The sequence below is a fragment of the Hemibagrus wyckioides genome, linkage group LG27 (genome assembly GCF_019097595.1).
Source record: "Hemibagrus wyckioides isolate EC202008001 linkage group LG27, SWU_Hwy_1.0, whole genome shotgun sequence".
In the NCBI taxonomy this organism is placed as follows: Eukaryota; Metazoa; Chordata; class Actinopteri; order Siluriformes; family Bagridae; genus Hemibagrus; species Hemibagrus wyckioides.
This window is the reverse complement of record NC_080736.1, coordinates 14,626,195-14,645,351: the sequence shown is the minus strand read 5'-3', so window position 1 is coordinate 14,645,351 and position 19,157 is coordinate 14,626,195. Positions and strand designations below refer to the sequence as shown.

The window sequence follows — 19,157 nt, the reverse complement described above, 5'->3', positions numbered from 1 at the left end:
GCGCTTCATCTGTTCTGGTGGGCTGACTCTGTCAAGCTGATTCAACTTCCTCCATTACTCCCTGCCTTATATACTAAACACCTTTCACTTCTATGTCTCTTTTACACACACACACACAATCACATGTTCTTTCAGCATGGGCAATTTTGCTGCAAATGAAGGACTCTCCATCTTTGTTATTGTAAGTCTTTTCTTTCTGAATATGACTTTAAGGTTATTTCTACATTTCTATGTTGATAGATAGATAGATAGATAGATAGATAGATAGATAGATAGATAGATAGATAGATAGATAGATAGATAGATAGTACAGGAACATGTTTAACGTCCTCCAGAAGTGAAAATAGTAGAAATTGTGTAGATAAATAAAAATGCAGATAAATAAAGGTATAGTTACACTTATTATTAGACTTTACAGTATGTTTAAAATATTCCATTTCTGTTCAATCGAACATTCGGGACTTGTTGTAACTTGCTGTTTTTCTCTTCAGCTGGTATGGCTTGGAATCAACGCTTACCTCTTTGTCGAATTCTACAGGGCATTTCTGGTCGAACGTTTCTTCTACAGCAGGGTCATCCTCGGGGTGAGGCTCACTAAGCCAGGGTGTTTGATAGTATGCTGTATGATGAGTGCATTATTATTACAACACAAATATTCACTGTAGTATTTGTACACAAGACAATCAAATCTTTAGCTTTTACATCTACAATTTTACAGTTTAGGAAACAGTACAATGCTTTTTACACAGTACAGTAAGCATCTTTGTTGTTATGCAGTGAATTTTACGTAGACTGGATGTTTTTTTTATTCAAAGAGTGATAGTATGTTGCTAGTATGCCTCTTAATAGTCATGTGACAATCAAAGCCTTCAAATAGGAACAGAGCTTTTTTCTCATAATTACTGTTGCCAAAGAGAGAAGCACTGGGTTGCTTAATTGGGGGTTTAGAATGCTGATATTATTAATCCAACATATGTATTCAAAACCCTTTATCCAATCTGGCAACCCTGTTGATGTACATACACATTACAAACATAGTATTGCAAGACACTATTATAGCCTATAGAATTATATTTCAGCATCAACCCCAATAAGCTAAAAAAATCTTGTACATTTAATTCCACTGTTCTTCAGGAAAAGCTGATTTGCTGGAAACTGTAATACTGTGCTTATGATTTCACAATACATAATGATAATTACATTATCATTAATGTAAGATTTTGTCATAAAACTGCCATCATTTCTGCTTTTTCTACTTTCACTTGAACCCACAACATACAGCCAAAGCACATGTTAGAGCTTAAAGTAGATACAGCAAAAATGTATCACTTCTCTGTCACATTTACATTTCCAGTGTACTGTATTTATTCTCATTTCCTGTCTGCGTCTCTGTAGCATGCACTGCCGTGGGCAAGAGCTCCAGCTGCGTGTCTGAACTTTAACTGCATGTTGATCCTCCTGCCTGTATGCCGAAACCTTCTGTCCTTCCTGCGAGGCACCATACAGGTCAGACAAAGCCTCACAACGAATTTGAAAGTGCAAATGCAAAAAAAGGGGAAAGTACAAGTGTGTAACTGTGTGTTTGGATGTTTGGGTAGTGTTGTAGCCGTACAGCTGCTCGTCAACTTGACAGAAACATCACTTTCCACAAACTGGTGGCCTACATGATCGCCTTCCACACAGGTACCAATTGGACTTCTTATATACTACATCAGAGAAAGAAAGAAAATAATAATAATCAAATCTTTATGAGCACTTCTCTCTCGTCTTTCTATCAGCCGTGCACACCATTGCTCATCTGTTTAATTTCGAGCGTTTTGAGTCTGCACAGCGGGAAGAAAATAACACATCACTGGCCCATGTTCTGTCTCTAATTGGAAACAAGAATAATGAGTCTTACCTCAACCCCATCCGGACAAAGGAGACAGTGAGTATAACACCCCACACACACATACACACACACACACACACACACACACACACACACACACACACACACACACAAAGTTCCATCCCTTGTGTTACATATAAATACACCAGAATGATACAAAACTACAAAATTTATTTCTTCTTTAACCTACAGTTAAAGGAAGTGTATTCATGGCATTTCAGATGATCACCTTAGTTTTCCTAGCAAATTAAATATCAAAAATAAACAGCATGTGTGGATCCCACACCTATCATGAGCAGGAGGTGATCATCCAGAAAATTCTTGTAGATCTGGAAACGTTTATAGCACAGGTCAGGGATTTGGAGTAAAATCTGGATTATATTAATCTGAAAGTCTGTTCTATAATGCTTCTGTTTCTTTTCTCATTTAATCAATTTTCAGTATAAAGGATATTATTGGAAACAACCAAAGAGAAAAGTAGAAATGTCTGAATATTTACATTAATATTTATATTATTTTATTTCTTTACGTATTTGGTAAGTTAGCTTTTCTGCTTCAGTGACAGTGTGCACTCAAGCTGACACGTACTGTACATGTGCAAAAGCTTACCATCCATTTTTAGATCAAATCCATCAGTGTGAACATGTGCTGCAGCAGATCAGATTAGACCCGAGGAGAATTTTACATTTATATATATATATATATATATATATATATATATATATATATATATATATATATATATATATACACTATATTGCCAAAAGTATTCGCTCACCTGCCTTGACTCGCATATGAACTTAAGTGACATCCCATTCCTAATCCATAGGGTTCAATATGACGTCGGTCCACCCTTTGCAGCTATAACAGCTTCAACTCTTCTGGGAAGGCTGTCCACAAGGTTTAGGAGTGTGTTTATGGGAATTTTTGACCATTCTTCCAGAAGCGCATTTGTGAGGTCACACACTGATGTTGGACGAGAAGGCCTGGCTCTCAGTCTCCGCTCTAATTCATCCCAAAGGTGTTCTATCGGGTTGAGGTCAGGATTCTGTGCAGGCCAGTCAAGTTCCTCCACACCAGACTCTGTCATCCATGTCTTTATGGACCTTGCTTTGTGCACTGGTGCACTGTCATGTTGGAAGAGGAAGGGGCCAGCTCCAAACTGTTCCCACAAAGTTGGGAGCATGGAATTGTCCAAAATGTCTTGGTATGCTGAAGCATTCAGAGTTCCTTTCACTGGAACTAAGGGGCCAAACCCAGCTCCTGAAAAACAACCCCACACCATAATCCCCCTCCACCAAACTTTACACTTGGCACAATGCAGTCAGACAAGTACCGTTCTCCTGGCAACCGCCAAACCCAGACTCGTCCATCAGATTGCCAGATGGAGAAGCGCGATTCGTCACTCCAGAGAACGCGTCTCCACTGTTCTAGAGTCCAGTGGCGGCGTGCTTTACACCACTGCATCCGATGCTTTGCATTGCACTTGGTGATGTATGGCTTGGATGCAGCTGCTCGGCCATGGAAACCCATTCCATGAAGCTCTCTGCGCACTGTTCTTGAGCTAATCTGAAGGCCACATGAAGTTTGGAGGTCTGTAGCGATTGACTCTGCAGAAAGTTGGCGACCTCTTCACACTATGCGCCTCAGCATCCGCTGATCCGCTGTTTATCTTTTCTTTTTAGTCTCGACTGAAAGACATTTACCGAGTTTTAGTAAAATAAAATGAATATATAATATAACTAAAAAAAATGTAATTTTTTTTTTTGCATACTTTGCCGCGCTACAGAGCCAGATCATTGTGATGTTCACCACGATCGCAGGACTGACAGGCGTAGTAATCACCCTCGCCCTCATCCTCATCATTACCTCCTCCATGGAGGTCATTCGCAGGTCCTATTTTGAGGTGTTCTGGTTCACCCATCACCTCTTCATCATCTTTTTCATCGGACTGGTGCTCCATGGGGTCGGGTAAGTGCAAGCAGGATAGACTGATGCTGTTTTTATCATCTGAAACGTTTTATTATTAAGCTACATATTTCAGCCTATATTTTTTCTACTTTAGAATGATTGTATTCTGTTGAGTGTATTTTCAAGGCCAATGGAAGCAAGCTAATGCATTTAATTCTAGCTAGGGTTAGGGTTAGGGTTAAAATAACAATATAGAGAATAAAATGATCACTAAAACCGTCTACTGGACACGGATCATTAGATAATCTAGACATAATAATTGTTCAGTAATCATCTGTAACCTGAGTTTGAAGTACAAAAGCACACATAAATGCAGCAAAAGAAAGCCACTACCCAGATAGCAAAATAGGTCTGGCCCAGATCTGGCCCACACAATGAACTTACACTTGGCCCACATACCACAAAGAATGACGGCTCTTTGGTGGCCCATGTCTGGTTTGCCAGAAGTGGGCCAGACATGGGCCAAAACAGGGCCAGCACTGGGCCACACCACATAAAGCAAACCATAACCAGGCCACATCTGGCATGCCATCATATAAACAGTGCCATCACTGCCAGACCTGGTCCCCATCTGGTTGACATACCACTTGCCATGCCAGAACTCAGATCCACAATAAATGCAGACTTTTGTCTTTTCGACAAAACCATCAGACATGGTTTTATATATAAAGAAGACATTTTTCTTTCTCAATTTCGGCTTGCTGCTGCAACTCCCATTTCCCAAACTACGGGCAAGGCCAAGGGTCAAACAGAAAATGCGCGCTGTGTTAATAGAAATTGGTGCCGTTAAAATGAATTTGCGTTAACGCATTAATAACGCATTAATTTTGACAGCCCTAGTATTAATATTAGTGTTGACTGGGTTTAAAATCTCACAGTCGGACCTTTCGAACCGAACAGAATTTTGCTGGATTTATAAAGTGTGGACTAACAGCTGTTTTGTGCAACAAAGGAATGAAGCAACCTTTTGCTTGTATCACACTGATATTTGCAACACAGTGATTTAGCAAAGACTTAATCTTCCTCTGCATATGTGTGTGTTTGTGTGTGTGTGTGTGTTTTGTCATTTGTCAGTCGTATTGTACGAGGCCAGACCCTGGACGATTTAAAACGACATGCACCTCAAAACTGTAGCAAGCGGTTTGAGAGATGGGGCCTTGACAGTGACTGTCCTGTACCCCACTTCGCTGGAAATCCACCAGGGGTAAACTGACTTCCAGTTATGACACAAGACTATTGATATAAATACACACAATAACATTCAGTGAAACACAGAGATTAATACAGTTTATTGTATAGCGCAGTGCTGTTTTTCACTATTTTTCACTGTTTTTCACTATTATTGAGTTTAAATGAAATAATAATTACATTAGAAAATCTGAATTCATTAAAAGCAATGCATTCAGATCAGTTTTATTTATATAGTAATTATATACAATAGACAATCAGAGTTCATGTGTAAGTCCTGAAGGTCACCAGATGCAGGGTATTTTCCATGCATTTGCCCTACCAGGTCAGTTCCTGCTACTTTTAAGGTAATTTTTCTTTAGATTTTGACATCAGGAAGTCAAATACACACATGTTCATGGCTGGTAAATGACCTGACTGATCAATAAGATTCTGCTTTTAATTCGGATGAAACCTGTAATCGAGTTCTATGACTGTTTTCAGACACTGGCACTTAAAGTTTGTGAAAAATGAGACTCTTCGATCCTTATTTGCATTTATAGTCTTAGTCTTTTCTTATCGTGAACATGAGGTTATTTCCAACAATGAGCCACCACTTTGTTCACAGACATGGAAGTGGGTCCTTGCACCGATGATCTTGTACGTGTTCGAGATGCTCATCCGATTTTACCGCTCAAGGCAGAAGGTGGTTATCACTAAGGTCAGTGTATGGATACAACATTCAGCACAAAAACATTTTATTTTATTGTGAGTAATGCATAATGAGAAAAATGACTGAGACTGATGTATCTGTTGCTGTGAAGCTCCTTGTTCAAGAGTCTAGTTCAATGTTTCTTGCCCATCAGGTAGTGATGCATCCATCCAAGACGCTGGAGCTGCAGTTGAAGAAGAAAGGCTTTAAGATGGAGGTGGGTCAATACGTCTTCATGAAGTGTCCATCCATCTCGCACCTGGAGTGGCATCCATTTACCCTGACCTCCGCTCCTGAGGAAGACCACTTCAGCATTCACATCCGTATTGTTGGAGATTGGACAGATGCCCTGTACAAGGCATGCGGCGGGGACAAGACCGGAGTTCAGGAAGCCTGGGAACTTCCAAGGTAAGTGTTATAATTTAAAAAATGTAGACTTTTCCACTCTAAATCCACTCACACCAACCCTGCCCCACTGAGGCCCTGAGCAATATATCTCTTAACTGACACCAAACCTCACCAAACTTTTCAGCCTTCAAGTTGACAACAAGCAGAAAAACTCGAGCAAGTTATACCAGGGGCCATATATTTAAAGCCTAATAATGCAACAACAGAAGCTCCAAATTTCACCAAACTCAAGAGCCTTGTATAGCACATTGGGAGAAAATAAAATAATGAGTATTAAACTCAACAGGAGGATATCTGAAAATAGAATCCGCAATGAAGAATGATGGTGATACTTTGGATACAAAAGTCAAATATTACTGAAAGAAAACATGAATTTTTCTGTTTTTACTGCCATCATTAATGTTAGTAGTACTAAATTATGCCTCTTGTATTTGTATTTTGTCTCTAAAGAGCTCTATTGTGTGGCTGAGTCACAAACCGGGAAACTACATTCTTGTGAAAAGGGGATGTGGCTTTAGCAGGGTTATACCATGCTATTGGAAAGAAGAAGTGAGCGGATTATAGCAGACCTTTGCAATGATTTCAGTGAGAGCAGGGGAGCAGTTACTGAGTGTTGATTTCATCATCACAAACATTTCTTGCTACCTCTTTTGAGAAATACTGTTTTGACATACAGGTATAAAAAACAACAACAAGGATCACAAGTGAGAATATACTACTACTAATAATAATGGTTTCAGTCCAGTGTGTTCTGAGATCATATATATATATAAAAATATGGAGTTTCACATGTTCTTTCTATCTGCAAATGAGTTTCCTCTGGGTTCTCCAGCTTCCTCTCACACTCCTTAGAAATTACCCCCTGAGAAGTAGTGTGTGAATGTATGAAAATCCAAACAATCTCATAATGTTCCCCAGATCCACCATAACAGGAAGTGCAATTATTATTATTATAGCTACATTTTATTCTAAGAGCTGAGCCTGTGTGTGTGTGTGTGTGTGTGTGCAGGGTGGCAGTGGACGGCCCCTTCGGTACGGCGAGTGAGGATGTGTTTCGCTATGAGGTGGTCATGCTGGTGGGTGCAGGCATCGGTGTTACTCCCTTTGCATCCATCCTCAAGTCTGTGTGGTACAAAACTGTCCAGCAAAACACCAACGTGTTCACCAAAAAGGTGAGGCTTCATCAGTGGTGACTTACAAAGCCAAGCCGTGACAGTGTAGCAGCTTGTCAGGGGACCTACTTCTTGAAAATGCTTCTAGATGTAAACGAAATAATTAGTATTATGCTTTCATTGCTCATGCTCTGGAAATGCAGAAGAACTAAAACAAAATGAAATTGAAAAGTTTTTTTCTTTCCATGAAGATTATATAACAGAAACACTGTATGCCCAAGCAATGATTTAGAAGATTTTGTACCTAATAACTGCTAATAAATGCTGCTGTGATCATTAATACTGTCCTGTGCTTATCCCAGGACTCACAATCTGCTCACACTGAACATATCAGTACATTTAGTTCTATTTGACTTTATGATATATTGCAATATGGACAGTTGTGCAGGAATAATGATTTATTTATGATCAGAAGAGGATGAATTTCCCTTTGAGTCTGCTTCCTTTTTTCCTCATGCCATCTCAGGGAGTTTTTCCTCAGGGAGTTTCACTCACTGCAGTCTTCCTCAATATGGATCTAAATATACATCCAGAAGTGCAAAACAATTGCAACTATGTTGAAAATTCAATGTGTAGTTTAGGGAAAATACTAAACTGTACTGTACTAATACTTGACTCCCTCAATGTGTCAATATGTAAAGGATTTAATCTTATAGAATACATACTAACTGTTTATTTTTTAACTTTTTTTATTTTTAACTTTACACACTAACTGTTTTTCTGCCCTTTTGACCCTGGCAGATCTACTTCTATTGGCTGTGTCCAGAAACACAGGCGTTTGAATGGTTTGCAGACTTGTTACAGTCCCTGGAGCGGCAGATGAACGAGAAACAAATGAGCAACTTCCTTAATTACAACATTTACCTCACTCGCTGGAAGGAGACAGAGGTCAGATTCACTTCTGCAAAAGTACACTAAGGGGAACATCAGATGGATGATCTTTTTTCAAAAATATTTATTCATGTATAGGCCTTCTCCACTGCTAATATTTGTAAGCATTCAGTATTATTGAGCATTTCTATTAACAGCCATCTTATTGGATTAATGTAACAGGAGGGGATTTTGTATTTTATTTTATTTGATACAGACAGCATTCCAGATCTTGCAATATGCTCTATTGTTTTTGACCTTTTAATAATTGTCTTTGTAACAGGCTGCTCATTTCCGAGTTCACCATGAAGCAGAAAATGACCCCATCACTGGCCTGAAGCAGAAAACTCTGTATGGAAAACCCAACTGGGAGAATGAGTTTAACACTATTGCTACCACTCACCCAGGGTATGTGATACACTGCATTACTAATGGCGTATAATGTTAGCATTAAAAGATTTGCTAGACCAAATGATCAATATATGATCAACATATATCCTAATGATCACTATATGACCAAATGACCAAAATATGATCAAATGATCAACATATATCCAAATGATCAATATTTGATCAACATATGACCAAATGACCAGTATATGACCAAATGATCACCATATATCCAAATAATTAATATATTATCAAATGACTGATATATGACCAAATGACCAACAACTTACCAAATGATCAAAATATAACCAAATGACCAGTATATGACCAAATGATCACCATATATCCAAATATAACCAAATGATTGAAAGATGACCAAAAGAGATCAAAATGACCGAAAGCTGAACCTTTGCAGGTTCTGAAGAAGCTTTTCTGCTACTTGTTGCAGTCAATCTATGTGTTTATGTTAATTATTTAGTTGACTGCTCCTTATGTGTGGTGTGTGATTGTGCTTTATTGTGGGTTGGCATCCCCAGTTCTTCTGGGATAGACTCCAGGTTCCACATGACCCTTTGTAGGATAAGTGGTTCAGAAAATGGACAGATGGATGGACTTTCATGACATTTTTAGTTAATTTACCACTCTGGCTTGGTTAGTGACAGCATACATTTATATAGATGTACATTTATGTAGCTCTATAAGGAGTTTTACTACTTTTAGCTGAATAATCCTGCATTACAGACTGCAACCAACTGCATTGTGCACAAAGCTAGATATCTGTCTATATTTCCATATATCACTAATTTCTTGCTTTGTTTCTTTATCTCCTTCCTACAGGTCTAAAGTCGGGGTGTTTCTCTGTGGACCAGGTCCTCTGGCAAAAGCTTTAGAAAAACAATGTATCAGCCAGTCACAGGCTGGAGTCAAGTTCATTTTCAACAAGGAGAACTTCTAAACTTAGATAATGGATAGTGGATACGACACTCAAATAATCAAATCTCATATGTAGTGTGTGTGCGATTACTGCAGAAGAAGAAAAAAAATCTTTTTATTCAAACTTTATGGGTAGCCTCTGAACTGGAACATCAATATGTTTCTAATATGTGGTCCAGGATTTCAATATTGGAGCGATTTGGATGTGTTTACTATAAGCTTCCAGAGTCACCAGAGTCCTTCCTCTGTAACTGTCATTGAAAATGATAATTTTCCTATAACAGCACATCCTGAGTTCTTTTATTCCTCATATATGACAACAATTTACTAACACAAGAACTAAAAATGGCACATCACACATTTGATCCAGTTATAGTGAAATTTCCTGTTTAGTTCCTGTTATCACTTACCTTATAACAGCTATAAACTTTTTTCCTCTCTGTTGATTGGCCACAAAACAAAAAAATAAAACTTCCTTCTAAATAATCATCTTCACATAAAACTCACAGATCAAAATCCATTAACATTAGAGCCGTCAGAGCTGGAGGTATAGAAAAGAAAAATATGTCAGTTTTGAGTAAACCGTATTTCTTTTCTTTCTTTTGTACAGAAAGTGTGTTGAAATGACACAAAGTCATTTTTTTTACATTCCTACTGTTGCCACTTGCTTATTAGAGATCACTTTAAATCTAAAAATTTCTATTTTATATCCTGAATTAATATATTTCTGTAAAGCGGCTTTGTGTCAATATCCATTGTTAAACGCTCTAGAGAAATAGAATTGAATTGAAATTCTAACCTGTGGTCGTCACATGCACTACATTGTGACAGATGATGCATAAAGTTTCAAAAGAATGAAAGAAAGATTGAATGAAAAATAAACTCCTATAAAGGTGTGATGAGGCGAAAGAATGACTGCATGAAAAGGTGTGAATTATGAAGCTTTTGCTTGCAATAGGAGATTGAATAGCTGTAATGTTGATATAAATGGCTCAAAGATCATAGCTTTGCACTGATGTGCTGTATGTTCGCTATGAAATTTATAGCTAATGCTTTCTTCACGTTTTTAACTCCACTTAAGTACTCAAGAGGCTTTCTTTTTCTTTCTTTCTTTCTTTCTTTCTTTCTTTCTTTCTGTTGCCTTATATAAGGTACACTATATCAACCATCACAATACATTCTGCTAGATGATATATGTACCAAATGAGACTGGGACTTACAAATTTCATGACATTTGGGCAAAAAATAATTAAATTAATTAATTAAAATAAAATAAAATATCCAAAAGACTTTTTTTTTATTTCTTCTAACATTGTGAAATCAAATTGTGAAACGATTTTGTGGAAATGTTTTTAGAAATAGCTGCCTGGTGTTGTATTTCCTCTTTCCTCTGCTGTTGTAGTAAGTAGGAAGCAAACCGGACAAATCTCAATAAAAGTTTAAACAAGTTCTCCTTTGCTTTCTTTGTAGCAATGCTGTTTAAATCAGACCATACTTGCAATGTGAATGACACAAACCATCTTTATTTTTAAGCCATTCATAAATAAAGAGAGAAAATTATATTTTAAAAAAAGCTATATGCTGTTACAGTTGTGCACTAATCAGATACAGGATAGAGTGAATTTTTTTAATGCTTTTATAATAGAAATACCAATTTTTGTTTTTGGAAACACATTTAATGTAATACCTGTTTAAAACAGATGATTTACATCCAGAAGTTTCAATAAACCTTGCACAAGAACTGTTGGATAAACAACTTATTAACAAAAAGATATCTATCTGATTCATTTCCTTGGATATTTTCTAGTCATGTGTTATCAAGTTATTCATTTCATGTGCTCGGTTACACAACACTGAATTTTATCTCAACAAACTGAACAAACTCTTTTGCTACCTGCTGCATTACGCACTTACAATCTACACAAAAATGTTAGGAGTTAAAAATGATGAATGGCAAACACAAGCGGTTATGATACAATATTAAAGTACTGGTCAGGTGAATTCACTCAGTCGCTCGATCCTGAGCCCAACAACACAGGGCTGTAACAACACTCTGCTTCATGAGGCTGAAAGAAGTTCATGATGCCACCTGGTGTCTGTGTGTGTTGGTCTCATGGCATGCTGCAGCGTGACTCTGGTTCACAAAGCAACGGCAAACACGCAAACGACACAATACATGGTGCGATTCTCCCATCTGACTGTGCAGCTTCCTACAGAGAAAGAAAAAGAAAAACAAGTGCTGACATTTTATTTGGGATTTCTTGCTGCTGCATATGCAGATGTAATGTCATAACTACAAAATCCAAATGCGTCTTGTGGTTTGTTATCAGTTATTCATCATTAACGCCTGAGCTGGGTGTTAAGTACAGAATAAAGACACACTGTGACAGGAACATAGAGGCAGGATTATTTCTCAAGTCTTGCGGCTAGTTCATTCATGAAAATCCAATGAAAAATGATCTCTTTTGCCTCAATATTTTACGCTCTCACCTTTTGTTTTCAAAATGTTTACTTGCATATTGCAGGTAATTGTTCTCTTGTATCGGGAGAAGCTTTAGTTTTTTTTCGGTCTTCAAACAGGAATTGAAGGAAACACCCTTCGGAGCTCTTCAATATTTACTTAAAGGTACGTAATCATAAAGTATGGCAAACTTTCAGCTTGTATGGTGTGTGGGCTGCAGGATGATCAGTAATTCTCTGTCGTTAGCGTTAATTTTACTTGTGAAAAGTGTATGCTAGTTAGCTCTCTGACGGAGAAGATAGTTTAAATGCACTACATGGAACAAAATTCCCACCAGCCTCCTGGAAATTAATTGGAATTAATTCAATTCAATTTCAATTCAATTTCTTTTGTATAGTGCCTTTTACAATGAATATTGTCTCAAAGCAGCTTTACAAAAGAAGAGAAACGGAGAAAGGGGAGGGGAAACAATGAAAATAAAAAATATTTTTAAAAAAACTAAATACCTAGAAATAAGAATAAATTATTAAATTAAATTATTAAACTATTTTATTTTTTCCCTAATTAAATTGCCTGCTCTCTGTTTCTCTACTTCTGTGAAGCTGCTTTGAGACAATGTCCATTGTAAAAGGTGCTGTACAAAAAAATTGAATTGAACTGAAAATCCTGAATAATATTGAACTCCTCTGTGTTTTTTTTTTGGAAGCCAAACATTTGACCTCTTTTTGTTTTTAAGTGAATTAAACTGTTTAGACACAAATCCAGTTTGACAATAATGTAAAGTCTTGTGTTTTTGTAGGGAGTTTATGAATCTGTTATTAATAATGCTACAGAAGGCTGCTCAGTGTAATGCCCCTGTACAATCACCTTGTTTAAAGTTCAGGGTGATATTTTCTTTCTTCAGGAAAGGGTCCTGATTTTAGTAAGAATCTGATTCATTTGAGAATGGCATCTCTCATGTTTCAGCATTTTGTTTTGTGTTCCATTTGAGCCAAAAGACATTTTATTTTTTAAATGATTTGATCTTTTCAGGTAATTCGTTTACTAATAAAGGGAAGTCTGAGTGGTTTAATTAAGCCATCATTGTACGTTCCAGGCTGTGTGGCAAAGAAAAACTGTGATATTGCATCATGCAGTTATCATACTGTGGATTTTCTAGATTATTCTGATGCAAAGCCTTAACTTGAACCACATTATTAAAAATCCTTCTTCCAGCTCAAACCACTGTGTATGGTGTACTTTAACTCCTTACAGAATCTAAAAGGTAGAAAGACACACATTTTCCATGTTTTGTGCACAGAAGGTTAAATGTGTACCTAAGGCGCCCATTGTGCTTACCGTCAGTGGTGGTGTCCCAGTAACAGGAGTTAGCCGTGTGGAGTCCAGCGCCACTCTTCTGCATTATAGTGCAGTTAACTAAAGTACACACACAAAGCAGAGATCAGACGATAAGCAGAGTTTAAAATAATCTGGAAAATGTTTATGCAAAAAGTAGAATGCTGAAGCAAATGATGCCATCATTACCGATGTACTTGTACGCTTTCCCCTGTTTAACCAGCTGAGTGAGAGAGTGCTCCACAATGCTTGCTGTCCACTGGTTCACTTTATTTTGGCTGTAGTCCACACCTCCAATTACACCCTCGATACACTGCCCAACACACACACACAGTTCATTCTGATACATAATGCACATTAACTCTACTTTTCCCATCCTGCTTAATGTCAATGTTCTTTGTGTCGTTGATGCAGGTTACCTCTTTAACTGCATTACTTGCATCATCAGGATTGAATCCAGCCTAAAATACAGAAAGAAACAAAAACAGAAAGAACTTGACTGAATGCTGCACTGTTTCTGTACTATGTTTGAACATTTAGACCACTATTAGAGCTATGTAAATATGTTTTCAAATAAAATATGGCTCTATTCACAATGTTACACACTACTTAGGGATAATTTTTTAAGCCGTGTCTAAATGTACGGTGGAGAAACTGCAAGCACACGAAGGGACTGCATTGGATTAGGGTTCAAACAACGCAGTCTACGGCAGACAGGATTCCCCAGATTTTTTACAGCCTGGGAAACTTCCTGAGTAAGAGAAAATCCCTGTATTTATTGCATGTTTAATATTAGAAATGTTGCCAAACCCCCTATTAGATTACTGGAGCCACTCATACAGATGTAGCTTTAAAACAGAGTGTATCATCTTAACAGCACTTCCTGTGTTAGTGAAACTGCAGGTCATTTAAAGTTAATATTATTTACATTTGCTTTTAATCCCACTAATAATGATTATAATAATAATCATTTACAAAGAAAGCAATAAAATAAAAGATGAATTCACTTTCAGAACCATGGAAGCTGGTATGAGTGCTGCCCCTGCTTTACCACACACACACACGCCACAATGTTTAGGTCAGAGAGCAGAGAGAACTCCAGCACCAGGGTTAGGAATCATGAACACCCAGAATGCACTACGTAAGAAACATCCGGAAGTTGAGTCATGTCAACTGGACTTCTTTCTAGTTAGATCTAACTAAACATGACTGACAATTTTCACAGACATATGTAAGGAGCAAGACATATGGAGTAGGGCATCAGGAATAGGGAGTAGAGTGAAGGGGATGTAGGAGATAAAAGGTAGGGGATTAAGGGTACAGAGTAGGGAATATGAAATAAGAGCTAGGGGATAAGGGACAAGGAGTGAGAGATAAGGAATAAGGGATAGGGAGTAAGGAATCCGAGATAGGGAGTAGGAGATAAGGATTAAGGGATAAGATATAAGGAGTAAGGGATAGGGGATAAGAGATAAGGAATAGTGAGTAAGGAATAAGGGATAGAGAGTAAGGGTACAGGGATAAGGAGTAAGGGATCGGGGGTCAGGGGACAGGGCACTATTTCACACACAGGTTTGTTGATGGTCACTCACCGCTACCTTTACATAAACAAACTCTCCATAGAAACATTCAGCCACACCCGGAAATCTCGAGTCTACATGACTACAACGGAACTGTTCACAATATAAAGTACAATAACGGATACCTTTTATAAAGTACAATACCGGATGTATTTTAACTCCTTAAACCTATATCCTCTCCTTAAACCCATTAAACCTATATCCTCCTGTTATCTCATTAATTGTATGATGTCCGGCCTCATCTGTTTTTTTGGGCACCGGTTTCTGTGTGAAATAGATCTTATTTTCTGCCCCAGTCAGCGCGTGCACTCAGGTTTACCTCATCTCCGGAGTGGAACTCCTCCATTATTGTTTCGTAAAAAAAAATAGAAAATGAGTAAAAGTGTGAAAACAAGCGCTTGTCACTGCCCGATTCAACGCCAAGGCGGCGAGTCACAAAACGCATGCGTCAAATAGTGCGCATGCGCAGAGAGCCATCGCTGTTCTCGGTCTGCTTCACAGCGTTTCAATGCAGCGCAATCTAGTGACAGTCATCCATAATTACAGCGCAGCGCTGTTAGATAGATAGATAGATAGATAGATAGATAGATAGATAGATAGATAGATAGATAGATAGATAGATAGATAGATAGATAGATCATCCCAATGGAAAAATTACAACTTCCAGCAGTATCCACAAGCATAGCTAATAAGGTCATAAATAAAAAAATAGAAAATAGAAAACAAAAATTGAAGGGTACAAAATATAACAAAAATATAACAAATAAAATATAATAAAATAAAATATAACAAATAAAATATAATAAAATAAAATATAACAAAAAATAATAAAAATACTAGAAATATAAAGGTATAAGGGATAATATGGAACTAGAATTTAAAGGTACAAGAGGTAAAGCAGTTTTCTCTATTCTGATTGGTATTAAGGAGTTAAAAATCCCAAGAAATCAAATGCATTGTGTTAGAACTTCTAATAACAGCACGGGTATATGATTAAATAACCTCTATTGCTGTATAAGCAACTAACATGACTGAATATAATATAATCACCAATTTAAATAATCGATAGGCTCCTTCAGAATTAAAAAAAAAATAGATTAGAGATATTCTAAATTATGTAAATGATAAAGCTTCATGCCCCAAAGATTTAAACAGAGTTAGCATAACATTGCACAGTGTTACAGAAAATTCTTAAGCCACACTGACTGATTAAATAAAGTTTATGAGCTGGGGATTGCCAAAACTCTCCCCGTTCTCAGTGAGCTGACATAAAATAGTCACTGAACTGCAAGCTTAGTTTCCTACTTTAACTGGTTCTGCTACAGTGTTTTTCCAGAGTCAGGTTTGAGTCTCTGAAATGCTTTCCGGGGTCTACATGTGGAATGAGGTTTACCAGTTGACATGCTGCCTTATTATGGGATATATTACCCATAATCCAATCCATCAGCCTGTGAAACTCCAGGGTGACAGAAATCAGGTCAGTACTTAATATCTTTCTCTCTGTTTTTCTGTCTTTCTCTGTCGAGCTATACATCCCACTCCCGAGCTCCCAGTGTTCTAAGCTTCCAGTGTGATCACTTGCTCTAACCCCTGGTCGGAGTCTCGTCTCTTGGTGGTGCTAACTGATGCTGTGGATGGATGTGTGGACAGCCTGTGACCAGGAGACAGCCGTGGACAGAGCCACTTGGAGACTCACACCGTCACAGATCTGCGGTTACATCTGTCAGTTTGTGACAGCAAGGAATTAGTGTCTATAATGAACTCAGAAACTACACTGACCTAATAGGTCCCCATGAGCCCTTGGTTGCTGTTGTAGAACGGACATTATTTAGTTACATTTACATCATTTACTGTTCAGTGTCACCCAAATGAGGAAGAGGTTCCCTTCTAATCCCTCCCTTCCCTACTAATAACACTTATTACATTCTAATAATGAAAACCCCAGGCTAAATTCACTCAATTCCTTTTACTTATTATACATTTCATACAATGTGAAAGAATAAAAAAAAAGACAGTGAAATGTCAAAAGTGCAAAGGTGCAGTAATATTTTGAAATGAGAAATAAATAGTTGGTTGTTGTGTACTAGTTTCTTTTAAATGTATAGTTTTTTTGTGTATTATTTTCTTACAAATTTCCCACAGAGAAAAACCACGATCAAGCACAAAGTATCACAAAATGCAGTCATCTGACAAAAATAACACACAATAAAACTGTCATCAATCCCAAAATGTTTACAGTCATCCATAGACGTCCTATATCTGTTGATATAAATATTAATGTTTGTGTAGAGGTCAATTTACAAGGCACATTATGGCTGTTGTTTTTAATTCAGATGTCCACATATTGTGTCGTGATTAGCTTTTGCTGTCCACATAAAGATGAAAGTCTCTACATGGTTTTTAGTCCAGGTGTGAGTAAACAGTTTGGGGTTTTGTGTTTTTCTTGTTCTAATACTAGGCTTGTGGAAAACTCTCCAGAAGCAGGATTTGTAGCTGCTGGTTTTGGATGGAGTCAGAGTAGAGTGCAGGTGGCCGAGCGGGATCGGAGCGGCCGAGAGTCTGAGGCTTCGACACTGCTGCTATGCTCTACATCTCCGCTGTCGGAGCTGGAAACTTTCTCAGCAGGGCTTCTCTCCTCTATCAGGGTTTCTGATTTCTCCTTCTTGGTGGAAGACCGCTTGAAAAGAGAGATCTGAAGGCATAAAATAGCAACAAAGAACAACACTTTAATGTATTTTGTCTATTAATGCTGAATTTTTCCCATATTTTACTTCCTGATTTGACCACCGGAAAATTCCCACCCACCGGCCATCTCTCACCTATTATATGTCACCTGAGGAGGGTGAAGGCTTAACTATGCTTTCACCAGGGAGAATAACACACTCAGAGGAAATCACTATCCACCCTCTTCCTCATACATGAGCTGACAGACACCTGTGATTGAGGGTAACATCCATGACCAGTTTTGCTTTCTAAGGTCCTGGCCATTGACAGCTGTGGCATGTATGGGATCATGATCAACATGACCATGATCTTCATCATCATCATCATCATCATCGAACTCGTGTTATTTTAGAAAATACTTTATATTTTGTCTATACAACAATGGCAGAACTCTTTGCCGTTCCAGTACCTTGCTGTTTGATCCAAATAAGCGCTTTGGTCTCTCCTGCTTGGCCTCATTTTGGTTTAACTTCTCCTCAATAAGTGGACTAGAAGTGTCTTTTTCCTCAGAATCTACAAATCAAAGACAAAAAACACTGAATATTAAATAAAAATGCAGACAAAAAGAAGAATTAAAACCTGAAAGAAAAAAAAGGGAAAACAGATGACAGCAAATTAATAATAACTGAAGAAAGCAAAATAAATAAACACAATAAAGCATAGAAGCCTTCAAAAATGACCTTCACTGTTATAAGTATCAAATCACCATTTAAATGGTAAACAGTACATACACTGTCCACCCTCTTTAATAAAAAATGAAATCACATTCACCTGCATGTAAAATCAAATAAAACATTCTCAAATGTGACAGTTCAGACAAAAGCCCTTCATCAGTTATGCATGAAAATCGCTTCTCAACTGTAGGAGGTGAAACATGGGCACATTTATTCCTTCCTCTTTATCCTGGTCACTGTGGATATGATGGAAGGAGGTAAAGTCTTTTGGACAGACGCCAGAATATCACACTGCTTTACACCTAGGGGCAATTTCATGTGGCCTTATTAATTCATTAATAATCGTTTCTGATATCAGAATAGAAATACATGTTGTTTAGGTAGCAACATGGTTATAAAATAACTGTATATGGAGCTAGAGCAATTCTATTTTGTATTTTTTTGTTTGTTTGTTTGTTTCTTGTCCTGTACAAAAAGCTCAAGTGAATATTTGTGCTGTTTGAGTCTTTCTTGTGATCGTCTATGCTCCTCTTAGATTCCTGCTGTTTAATTGCCAGTAACATGGCTATGCACGCTAAGGAGCTAACTCTTTAGCTAATTATCTGTAGCGTCTTAATCAATGAAGTGGAATTAATTAGCTCTCGCTAAGCACAGCTGTCACTGAGTTTTTTTCCCCCACCATAACATAGGAAGAGAGTTGTATGTGTACAGTCTGCTGTACGGCAGCATTGTAAGATTTGAACAGATAAAATATAAGACAAAATATGAATAAGCCGCAGATACTCATTTAACAAACATTTATCTGAAACCCAGTCATGTAACAGAGCAAGAGGAAATGTTTTAGCGTGCATGCTCGTTACCAGAAGCTG

General features: G+C 37.6%; 2 protein-coding genes across 2 annotated transcripts; one reads left to right on the top strand and one right to left on the bottom strand.

Moving 5' to 3' along the window:
* Positions 1-26: 26 nt before the first annotated feature.
* Positions 27-10,963, top strand: LOC131347529 (cytochrome b-245 heavy chain). Its single transcript, XM_058381636.1, has 13 exons — positions 27-181; positions 492-584; positions 1,396-1,506; positions 1,599-1,683; positions 1,779-1,927; positions 3,681-3,862; positions 4,937-5,066; positions 5,658-5,750; positions 5,896-6,149; positions 7,159-7,321; positions 8,063-8,209; positions 8,475-8,599; positions 9,419-10,963. The coding sequence occupies exons 1-13, from the start codon at positions 137-139 to the stop codon at positions 9,534-9,536; spliced, it is 1,695 nt and encodes a 564-aa protein (XP_058237619.1). The 5' UTR covers positions 27-136; the 3' UTR covers positions 9,537-10,963.
* A 54-nt stretch (positions 10,964-11,017) lies between these two features.
* dynlt3 (dynein light chain Tctex-type 3) lies at positions 11,018-15,366 on the bottom strand. The gene is made up of 5 exons (XM_058381639.1): positions 15,210-15,366; positions 13,730-13,771; positions 13,500-13,623; positions 13,314-13,391; positions 11,018-11,724 (listed from the first exon to the last, which is right to left on the bottom strand). The coding sequence occupies exons 1-5, from the start codon at positions 15,333-15,335 to the stop codon at positions 11,654-11,656; spliced, it is 441 nt and encodes a 146-aa protein (XP_058237622.1). The 5' UTR covers positions 15,336-15,366; the 3' UTR covers positions 11,018-11,653.
* Between the last annotated feature and the right edge of the window lie 3,791 nt (positions 15,367-19,157).